This window comes from Acanthochromis polyacanthus, chromosome 14 (genome assembly GCF_021347895.1).
Source record: "Acanthochromis polyacanthus isolate Apoly-LR-REF ecotype Palm Island chromosome 14, KAUST_Apoly_ChrSc, whole genome shotgun sequence".
Lineage (NCBI taxonomy): Eukaryota > Metazoa > Chordata > Actinopteri > Pomacentridae > Acanthochromis > Acanthochromis polyacanthus.
Window position 1 is genome coordinate 34520857 of NC_067126.1, and position 11314 is coordinate 34532170.

Here is an 11314-nt window from a genome sequence, read left to right on the forward strand (position 1 = left end):
CTCCCTGGTTGATAGAGTGCTTTGAATTTCATTATGCAACAAGCTGCCCGGCCGTTATAAAGGAGGCCCATGAAAAAGAAGTGATCGCTGGATGTGATCAAGATGAAATGTAATAGTTTACACCACCATGAATCTGACTGTAACATCCACACGATTAGAAAGGCCGATAAGAGCATTTATGACTATATGCTTGGTGTCATAAAGGGAAGTGGGCTGTTTGCTTAATACGAGCAGCTGGCCGGTTCCAGGTTCAGCACAAAATCAAGTCAGAACTTGTAGCTCAAACACATACATATCATTTCAATTAAAATCACCCTCTCATTACTTCACATAGAATTTCAATGTTTGACTTAATGTCTCTTGATAACTTGAGTCAACCATCTCTTTTGACTTTTTTCTCTTCTTAGTAATTGAAAGTAGGTAAAGTTTAACTACTTTATTCTGGAAGTATTTTGCTTGTAGACCAGTGTTAGTGAACTCCAGATCAAACTTTGTGTTCAAGTCGTTTGCATTACGCGTTATTAGTATTATTTAATCGATATTGGTATTCGTGTCTGCTGCTGTGCTCTCTCTGTATTTTAACCCCAGTTAAATTGCAGTGCGGACCATCTGTTTACCGGAACTTTTCTCTTTGTGCTGAGCACTACACGGAAATCAAAATGCTACACCAGTAATGCTAACCAGCTGTGTAGCTAGTCTCGCCGGTTGCTGCTGACACTCAGGCACTTAGCTTGTTACTGGAACTATAATTTTGTTCACCGGTACAGAGCTGAATGACAGTGACTGTGCTGTCTGTGTGTCACTGTTCTGTACAAATTTCATGCACCTGAGACGCTAAAAATGAGAGAAGGGTGAGTAGGTGGCTGCTTTGCTAACCATTATTCAGGTGGCTAGGTGGCTAACTTGGACAGCTACATTAACAGCGCTGACAGCACTAGCAGGGTAATGGGAGGAAAGGATAGCTTAATTGTTAGCATGCCTGTCACTGAGCTAGCTTGATTGCAGCTATCGTTGGTTTTTAAATTGGGTTTTGATCGATTTTAGCGTCAGTAACTTCAGAGCTAGGTGTACCTCCCAGGCTGAATTGACACCTTGTTTTGACAGAGCAGAAATGATGCTGACTGATGACTGCCGTTGACTATCATAAGCTAGCTAACTGTCAAAGCTCTCCAAACGATGGTCGTGTAAGCTTTACACCAGGCTTGCAGCAGCTGTCACCATTTCTTCCCTGTGGGTGGGGTCGATATATGTTTTAGTGTTTTATATATATATATATATATATATATATATATATATATATATATGTAAAATAATCTACATTTTGCTCCATGCTACGCTAATTTATTCTAACTCTGGGGACCTGGAGAACCTCAGCAGTGGATCTACCCTCATACTGTGCCTACACCTGGTTAAGCTGGCATTTTCATTTCATCAGGAGTTGGTGCTATCTAATTGGGTGTAGTTACAGCAACAAAAGATGGAAAAACTGCAAAATGATGCAACACATGGGGCTCTCAATGGACCAGCAGAGAGCGTTGCTGTTTAACATTTTTCTAGCTGGTTGTGACACACTGCTAGACAAGGGTTGGTCAAGACTGACTGCAAGTTCTCCTGTCATTACACAGTATTTTGTGGTAGTTTAGAATTACTGTTATTATGGAAATGATTATTGTTGGTTCAAGTAGCTGGATGTGTTAAATTTCAGAAGCTTTAGAACAGAGGTAGTTTTGGATGATGGTTAATGATTGTTAGTGATACATCCATCATGTTTTTTATCGGGCCTTGGCGAGGCCTTTAGCTTTGATGGGATTTTTTTTAACCTTCTGCTTCAAGTAATGCTTTTCATTGTTTTCTGTATCTGAATCACATTTCTACACTGTAAAACAGACTTCTAAATAAATGTGATTGCATTCCAAAAAGTTTGAGTTCATCGTATAATAAGATGATCGTTATCAGGGGTTTTCTTCAGCCATTTATTGCATGAATGTTATACAAATTACAGTATTGTTTAGAGTTTACACATTCTCCACATTGGTACATTAGATTTGGGATTGTTATGACACAAGCAATTTGTTTAACATAGTTTCCATGTTTTTGTCTTAACAGCTAGCCTCATGGATAATGAGCATGATGTTGTTAAAAGAGCTTCTGTATTCTAAAATGATTTCTTTACAGATGTACTAACCCCGTCTCCCCTTTCTTTTCTGTGTACTCTCTCTTTGGACTGTGTATTTGCAGGGTTTGTGTCTTGTGACTCAGCTCTTGTGTAGCCATGGAGAAGCCCTGGAGGCTGTGGGGGGCGATGGAGCGCTGTACCCTGACTCTGGCCTCCTGGTCCTGGGGTGCCTGTCGAGTGTCTCTTTTGGCTCTCATCCTCACCTTCCACCTGTATGGAGGATTTTTTCTCCTTGCGCTCATCCTAGCATCCGTGGCGGGCATCCTCTACAAATTCCAGGATGTTCTCCTCTACTTCCCCGACCAGCCCTCCTCCTCTCGCCTTTATGTTCCCATGCCAACAGGAATCCCACACGAGAATGTGTACATTCGCACCAAGGATGGTGTGAAACTTAACCTCATCCTTCTCCGTTACACAGGAGGGGACGCACCTCCTGGAGTCACCTCTGGCAATCAAAGCAGCCCCACTTCCTCTGCTCCACCCACCATCCTTTATTTCCACGGTAATGCTGGTAATATTGGTCACAGGGTGCCAAACGCCCTGTTGATGCTGGTCAATCTAAAAGCTAATGTGGTGCTGGTGGACTATCGTGGCTACGGAAAGAGCGAGGGTGAGCCCAGTGAGGATGGGCTGTACCTGGATGCAGAGGCCACACTGGACTATGTCATGACCCGCCCTGATCTGGACAAGACAAAGGTGGTACTGTTTGGTCGCTCATTAGGAGGAGCTGTGGCCGTGCGCTTGGCATCAGTCAACCCTCACCGTGTAGCAGCCATTATTGTGGAAAACACCTTCCTCAGCATCCCCCACATGGCAGCAACGCTTTTCTCCTTCTTGCCCATGCGCCTGCTGCCCTTATGGTGCTATCGGAATCAGTTCCTGTCCTATCGGCAGGTGGCGCTGTGCCGCATGCCTTCGCTGTTCGTGTCTGGTCTGTCAGACCAGCTCATCCCACCCGTTATGATGAAACAACTGTACGAGTTGTCTCCTGCGCGGACTAAACGCCTGGCTATCTTTCCAGAGGGCACGCACAATGACACGTGGCAGTGTCAGGGCTACTTCGCTGCTTTGGAGCAGTTCATGAAAGACCTGCTGAAGAGCCATGCCCACGAGGAGAGCGCTCAGCCCTCAGCCAGCGTCACCATTATCTGAAAAATCAGTCAGGAAATGACTGTTGGCCACAGATGATGGGCTGGATGAAGTAAACTGATTGGAGGGACTTCATTGATTTTTGGAAAGAATGTACATTTTTTTATGCTTTTGTCTGGGTTTGTATTTTATTTCACTCTTTTTACCTTTCTGTAAATTTAACATGTTTTCACTATTTCAAGGGTTTGAGAGAGGCTAACGATGCCCTCCTGGGTTCTTTTGTGTTTCAGCTATGAATGCATGTATTTATGACCTTTTATGAATGAAGCCAGAGCATACATGCCCACACCACAAGACATGTCACAGCCACAGAAGAATATGCTGTCGTGAGTCTGCTGAAATTAATCAAAATAAATGAAAGTTTGTCATAGTATCATGACCATATAAGGGCCTATTCTTCATCGAAAAATTGATTATTACTGGAGTTAAAATTACAGATCTTCTAGCATACAAAATTAAACACTGACAATATGTAGGATAAACTGTAAATATATATATCTTTGTTAATACATTGCACTTTTCTGTCCAGATTTGCCCGTGTTTGATTGTGGACTAACATCTTCTGAGCAATACTTTGAGGAGCATAAGGAGTGTTTTTTTTTTCTCTCCCCTTTAGGCAAGGAACATTAATATACATGTGCAGCAGCTTGGCATATCCTGACATTGTAGTGATGAATATTTCTGTATACCTTTGAAAGTTTTGTCTGCAACAATAGCATAAAGCTTACTGTTGAATAATTGTGTTCAGCTACAAAAGTGTTCGCTGAGATGAAGTGGTCAGGAATGTAAGGTGACATGTTTGATACTTCTGCCTTTCAAAAAGAACTTGTTTTTTTTGTCAGACTGCTTCTGTTTACTTGGAATAAGCTTTTCTCCCTGGTAACATGTCTGGGTATAATACAATTAGCACACATGCTAATCTTTATTTTTCAATAGGCTCCAGTTGCTACAGCACAAGTTTGGCTTCTCTAGCTTTTTTAAGGAGTTTTTGCTTCGTGTGGTTTGTTATTTACAGATAAGTTTAGATTTCTTTAAGGCTATCTTGATGCAGTGCTACAATTGATGTCAGTGCACTGAAAGAGTTACTGGTTGCTGTAATCCTCTGGTCCCTACTGATCATTAGAGTAAATCCAGATTAAGAAACAAGTATACAGTCTCTCATTTTGTACATACAGTTCTGCCAATAAGATGAAATAAGGCTTCAGTAGTCTGAGTAATACAATGAAGCTGGTATATTCCACAATGCTTTTTTGAGTAAGAAAGAAAAATCACCGTGTTACTATTACTGTCTACTGCAGATCAACAAGAAACTCCAGTCTGGCGTGTTCCGTAAAAGGGAGTTTCTCAGAAAAAGTACTGGACTATAATAAGTATATTTCTAAGTCGGAATGCTAAAACTTGGAATACCCTTGGATACCCACAGAAACAGAAAGTAAAACATTTGCTGAAAACTGGCCTTAGTTGCATAAGGGAGGGATTTCTGAATGGTCTGTACAGACAGAACAATGAACACAACAAATAGTTTGAAGGTACGCATTCAGTATATGGAGGTGTGAGTATAGTATTAAGATAGTTTTGAAAAAATCCGAGCCTGTCCTTGGAGAACTAGGAGTAAAGTGTGAGCATTTTTAATCTGTTTATTTGCAAGCTTTTTATCATCAGCACTGTAATTGTGAATTGGAGGATTCTGTCACACCATGCTTGTGTGGCAAAATGGCTTTACTCACTTGGAGGGCTTTTAATGAGCTAATTAACCTTTCCTGCATGTCTTCCACAGGGTGGAGCAGAGTCTGACAATTAAAACACTATTATCTGCTCTTGCTTTTCTAAATGCAGCACACTGCACTGCAGTGATATGAAAGCCATTTGAATACACTCAACAGATCTCCTTAGCCATATTTGATACTGTTTGTAAACAGTAAGCGAAACAAAATTTGACGACACCAAAAGGCGAAATTTGTGTGCGTCAATGTGACGACAACTTGAAAAATGATGTAAAGGCTACTGTGAATGTAAATGGTGGTCTTCAATTAACATGCTTTATAAAAATTGTGTAATTATAGTCTTTTCTCCCTTTTGTGTGACTTCTTTTTTCCACTGGTGACACTGAACAATTTCAGGCATTTTTTTTTTGTATTATATTAAATCCATATGCTGAGTTAGTGCACATTGTGCAGTCTGATTCCAACCATGTGAATATTCACCAATTCTGTTCCACAAGCTGTGTTTTATACACTTCTGCCTTTAGTTTGCATTGCACCATTGAGGAACTTACTGCCATTCATTTGATGTAATGTTTTTGTTGGCTGGTCTCAAACAAGTTTAATTCTGAACAGAATATTATCCTAGACAAATGTATTGTTACTGTCCAACTCTCTGCTGATGAAAAGAAATGGAATCAAACTGAATGTCTTTTAATTTTTTTTCAATATAAAATCATTAGCCAGGTATTGTGCAAATGCACTATGGGACATATTTTTGAAATGTTCATATGATTGTGAATAGATTGGAATGAGTACTGTTTAAATTTTTTGGCATAATTTGGAATTTGCAAGTTGCCTTTGCAAACTGGCATGTGATTACATTGAGTCTTGGCATTTTTTTTTGTAATGAACCTGCACAGTGTTGACATACTTTGTGTACATCCACCATAACTTACCGTGACTCCACACTGAACAAACACTGATGGGATATCTGAACAGACAGCCATCTGAATGAGTCATCTTCAGTATGACGCAGTCAGTTTGAGTGATTTTCCATTTCAGAGTTATGTTTCTTTTCTATTTCCAAACAATGTCAACAATTCTTTTGTAAGCACACATTTTCACTTTTTTCTGTACTGTAACATGCAATAAATTGATACATTCAGATTTCTTTTGTTTCTTCTCCCTCTTTATCTTTAAATGTCACAGTATCAAAATAATTTGTGTACCATGGCATCACTTCACTTTTTTATTCTGAGAATTTGTTTGTTTTGTCATGTTATGTTGCTGTTCAAAGTTAAAGGAAAATTTTTTTTTTTGCACTTCCTTCTTTCAGTGCGTGTCATATTCAGATGTTACGGTGTCAATAATGATTATTTCTCCTTCTTAGTCTTAAATTGCTTCTACTGTTTCAGAACCAGGCTCTTTCTTCTGATTCTGCCAAGGCTATGTTGTGTGCCCACTCACATGGCTGATTTGGTAAAATGTGGAGAAGCTAAGATGCATTTTATCATGATGCAGATATATTTGTCAGGACGTCTGGTCAGGCAGGAAGCTGTGAGTGTGGTTAGCTGAGCGGAACAGTAAGAGGGGAAGCTGTATTGCCCTTTTTTGTACTGTGTTTTTTCTGCGTAGTCCCCCAGACTAGACTATATCCAGCCCACGAAGGACAAAAGCGAAAGTTAAGGAACTCCGTCTTGCTTAAAAGCAAGAGTTGAGGGCTAAGCGTGCACCTTTTCAGAAGTCTTGAGGACAAAAGAAAACATGTACCATTCCTAATTTGAGTCTGTCAAAAGAAAGGCAACGTAGTTCAGGCGTGAGACTGGTCATGCTGCCAGCGTGATCTCTGGAGACTATCTGCAATGACGGTTTTAGCAGGTGTGAAGCCTGTGGCTGGACAAGGGGCAGGTGAAGGAAGGCCCTCCTGGCCAATTTTCCTGCTAACGCTAGCTGCTGTCATCTCCTCTTTTCTGTCAGCTTTGTCCATGTACCAACTGGTACATCTCAGATCTGAAATAGAGGGACTCAAATTAGAAGCCTGTCGCAGGAGAGAAGAGGGTCAAGAGGCCAGGTACGGAGACCAGGTGAGAGAACACCAGTCCGGGACATCACAACAAACGGAAAGTTGAGTGTTGAGTTTCACTTGCATTCACTGTGTTTCTAAGGACTGTGTCTTATCTGCACAGACTGAGAGTGGCAGGAGAAGCAGCCAAGAGACTCCACACCATCCTGGGTCTCAACATGCATTCGACCTGATAAGGAGGAAGAGGACAGCAGCTGGAAAAGAGACGTTTGGTAAGACCCAGTGGATGCACTGGAGCCTGACAGTTCACTGTTAACACTTTGGGATGTGGTAATTATTTTTCTGTTTATGCATATCTATTGGTTCACTCGTAACAAGAGTAATATATAGTACAATATATACCTGGCTGATTCTGTTTGTAGAGTTTAATTTCCTATAGTGTATGCTACAATAAGTTTATTCATATGCCTGAAAATCACAATACTGTCTGACAATCCGTCTGCACCGTTTTCTTTGGACCACTGACAAGATAATGAAAAGTTCCCCAAAAAACACTACCAACTGCCAAACACACTAATATCCAAGTGTGAATAACTTATTAGCTTTGATATCCACAAGAAAAATAACAGGTGTCATGTGGTGGGATTTTCCTACCAACTATTAGTTTTGTCCAAAAATGTGAGCAGAAGAAGTCAGAGTACGAGCAATGGAATAAGCGATGTCTCGATGTCTAAGATTCTTCTCTTATGTTTTGTGACAGTTTCTCAGCCTTGTCTGCAGCTGTTGGCAAACAGTAGCAGAAAACCCTTCAGGAAAGGTACAGTATGTCTTATACAGGCAGTGACAGTTGATTGATTTGTCTCTTTCTTGGCATTTCATGGAGTGCTTCTTCACTTTTTGCTCTTTTGGATGACTTTTGTTTGTCTTTTCACTGATCATATTCATGATTACAGAGGAAAAATAGATTTTGCATTAAAACTACATCAACATGTACGCAGGAAATCCCAAGCAACAACACACACAGGCTGACTGTCGGAACAGATGTTTAGCTGCAGGTGGTGTGGCACGTTTTCTAATATGATGTTCTATTTTGGATCAGAAATTTTATCAGAACCATACACAAGTATCCCTTGGCAGACTGGGCTGAAGAGAGGCTCTGCCCTGGAGGAGGACAACGACCGCATATTGGTCAGAGAGGAGGGCTTCTACTTTGTGTACAGTCAGGTAGGTTTTTTGAATTTTGTCATTTCACTGTTTTCCCACCAGGAGGCGCAACTAGTCCATTTAGAATTTAAGTTTTTTTCTACATACAGTGCAAGAGGGAAAGAGGGTGTGCTCACTGTAAGCATGGTTAGGAGACCTTGAGGAAAGGTCAGCTAAAGAAGAGAAAATGCACATTATGCATGAGTAATAAATGCTATAGCACCCATGCCTTATGGATTTAACCCGGTAATTGTGATGTGTGCAGGTCTACTACATGGACAGCACCTTTGCAATGGGCCATGTGGTGATCCGGTGGAAGAGGAATGTTGTGGGAGATGAGCTCTCATTCGTGTTTCTGTTCCGCTGCATCCAGACCATGAACCCTGAGTACGCTTTCAACACCTGCTACACAGGAGGTGAGCCTGTATTTACTGCGTGTGTTCAGCTATGTTCAACCTTTCAACAACAGCTGTTAGGAGGTTAATCAGCATGCCCTCTCCCTCAGGCAAGCTGTCTGTTAGTAGCTGGGTTAGGGGGTGATCAATGTCAAAATGCCAGTCCAAGGTCTGAAATGGGCATGTGAATCCCTCAGGTATTGTGAAGCTGGAGGTCGGAGACTACTTGGAGCTTCTGATCCCGCGGCCCGCTGCCAACGTGTCCCTGGATGGTGATTCCACCTTCCTGGGTGCTTTCAAACTGGCCTGAAATGCATCACCTCACACAGGACCCAAGGGATGCAGCTGTAGGGAAAGAGGTGCCACCGTTAGAGGAGAGGAAGCAACACGACACAGTTCTTGTGACTGAGCCTGACTTTTCATGTTATGAGAAAAATACAGGAAGCAGCCGCTTCTGCATGAGCTGAGCGACAGACTGTGTGACGCTGAGCTTGTTCAGCCTGAGCTGATGTAAAGGCGACAATAAGTTGAGGATATTTTCTTTACTATTTAGCTTTGTTATATTCATTTGTAGCGCACACCAAGACAGAATGTTGTAAAAACTGTCAGAATCAGGTATATTTTCTTCAAATAGTTACAAATATGGCAAGATTCAGCTTGTAAGAGAGGTGTCTGAAATCATTCTTACCCTCTGCAACAGCAGCATCACTGTACCAGAAGTTCCTATATGCTTTACTATTCTAGATATTTGCACATAAGTGTTCTGATTTATCATACCTATTTCATCATTTGCATTAACTGCATATGTGTATGTTTGAGTGATAAATAAGTTGTTTTGCAATAAAGTGACAACTCTTGCACAAGAGATTCTTGGTAAAGAGTTCCATTGTTGGCCACAAGGAGAAAATACTTTTGTGTGACAGAACAAAAGCAAAGAGAGAAATCAAGGTACGCTTTGAGCAGGAACACTGAAAATCCAGCTTACGAGCAAATTTTTAGCTCCAGGCAAAACAGTAGGCAGATGATGTCTGCACTTTCAAAGGAGCTGATCAATGAATTTGTCCTGCCGGAAAACCCAGGAAGAAACAGTGAAATATCTTCAGTGGGTAATTCTTCAGTTTATATTATGTGAAACTAGAGGCGGGGGGAGAGTTAGAGCTAGCACTGGCTTCTTATACAATTTGGACGATGGATTTCAAGGACTTCTTCATCACTTTATACTAATTTTCACTACAGAACAGTCTGTCAAGTTGTTTTATATCATTGCATTTGCATACAGTACTGATTGTATTATGTTGATTGTTTCAGATAGATCATAAATGAATGAATCAAAGCAAATTCCAATTAAAATCCAACATGAAAAGGATTGGAGGTGACTATTTTACATGAGTATTTTACAAATACAAATAATATAAAAATCCAAATATGTACAGTACTTACAAAAACAGGTTTTTGACAGGAAAATCTGGTTGCTATTTGCCTAGGGAACAACTAAAACCACAAGCACTTTGCTGGACAACCAAAGTGTTCTGTTGTGGATACATCATTTTGCTCAGTGGCAAACATTTTATGTCGCAATGGGGTAAAATCTGAAAAAAAATTCACTTTCTTATGTTTGATGTTGGGCTGCACAGTGGTGTAGTGGTTAGCACTTTTGCCTTGCAGCGAGAAGATCCCCAGTTCAAATCCCAGGGTGGGCCTGGGATCTTTCTGCATGGAGTTTGCATGTTCTCCCTGTGCATGCGTGGGTTTTCTCCGGGCACTCTGGCTTCCTCCCACAGTCCAAAAATATCCATCCATTTTCTTCCGCTTATCCGGGGCCAGGTCACGGAGGCAGCAGGCGAAGCAGGTAATTGGTTGCTCTAGATTGCCCGTGGGTGTGAATGTGAGTGTGATTGTTTGCCTGCGACAGACTGGCGACCTGTCCAGGGTGTCCCCTGCCTTTGCCCGAGTCAGCTGGGATAGGCTCCAGCACCCCCGCAACCCTAGTGAGGATAAAGCGGTGTATAGAGAATGGATGGATGGATGTTTGACGTCTTAACATTTCAGACTAAACCTCGTTAGATGAAAGTATTTCATTTGATTTATCTCAGGGAATGTTCATCTAAATGCTCTAAATGAGATAGTATTGATTTAGTAAATTAAAGCATCCTTCGTTTTGTGGTTTAGATTTCTAAGTAACAAAATTACTCCACAGAGCATCCTTTGATATTTTCAGGCAGATATTTTTCAACTTGAGAGAGAATATATTTATAGTGGAGTTTTCCTCTACCTGCCATATTCTGCCCTGTATTTCTGTAACACTCTTTCTCTTATACACAGGCCTTCTGTCTGTTGGGGCAAAGTTAGACAAAGCCCTGTGGGTGGTCATTTCTTCTCCAGGCACTTTGCCCTCAGAGTCATGGCTCCATTTGTCAAGAAAAGAAATCAAAAGAGGGGGAGGGAAGTAGGAAGTCTAAAATAGAAGTCTGGGAAAGAAAGATTTCAAATGGGCTTAATGGATACTATTAGCGAAAGAGCAAGTGGAAGAGAAGAGAAAAGCAATGAGCCTAAAATGCAGACGGAGCGCCAGGCCAGACCCACGGAACTCTCGACACACAAGTCAGAGAAGCTCTTTGATGATCTGGTAAACAGAGCAGGCGACTGGACAAACAGCAATTGGGGG

At 41.3% G+C, this 11314-nt stretch overlaps 2 protein-coding genes across 2 annotated transcripts; both read left to right on the plus strand.

Annotated features, from left to right (window-relative positions):
- The first annotated feature begins 654 nt into the window (after positions 1-654).
- Positions 655-6195, plus strand: abhd13 (abhydrolase domain containing 13). Its single transcript, XM_022199319.2, has 2 exons — positions 655-851; positions 2239-6195. The coding sequence occupies exon 2, from the start codon at positions 2273-2275 to the stop codon at positions 3326-3328; it is 1056 nt and encodes a 351-aa protein (XP_022055011.1). The 5' UTR covers positions 655-851; positions 2239-2272; the 3' UTR covers positions 3329-6195.
- A 445-nt stretch (positions 6196-6640) lies between these two features.
- tnfsf13b (TNF superfamily member 13b) lies at positions 6641-9514 on the plus strand. The gene is made up of 6 exons (XM_022199095.2): positions 6641-7112; positions 7215-7323; positions 7812-7868; positions 8151-8275; positions 8520-8670; positions 8847-9514. The coding sequence occupies exons 1-6, from the start codon at positions 6891-6893 to the stop codon at positions 8957-8959; spliced, it is 777 nt and encodes a 258-aa protein (XP_022054787.1). The 5' UTR covers positions 6641-6890; the 3' UTR covers positions 8960-9514.
- The last annotated feature ends 1800 nt before the right edge of the window (positions 9515-11314 follow it).

Coding starts and splice junctions, on each gene's coding strand:
- abhd13 (XM_022199319.2), top strand. CDS start 2,273: ATGGAGAAGCCCTGGAGGCTGTGGGGGGCGATGGAGCGCTGTACCCTG.
- tnfsf13b (XM_022199095.2), top strand. CDS start 6,891: ATGACGGTTTTAGCAGGTGTGAAGCCTGTGGCTGGACAAGGGGCAGGT. Junction 7,113..7,214: donor AGGCCAGGTACGGAGACCAG/GTGAGAGAACAC, acceptor TTATCTGCACAG/ACTGAGAGTGGCAGGAGAAG. Junction 8,671..8,846: donor CAACACCTGCTACACAGGAG/GTGAGCCTGTAT, acceptor TGAATCCCTCAG/GTATTGTGAAGCTGGAGGTC.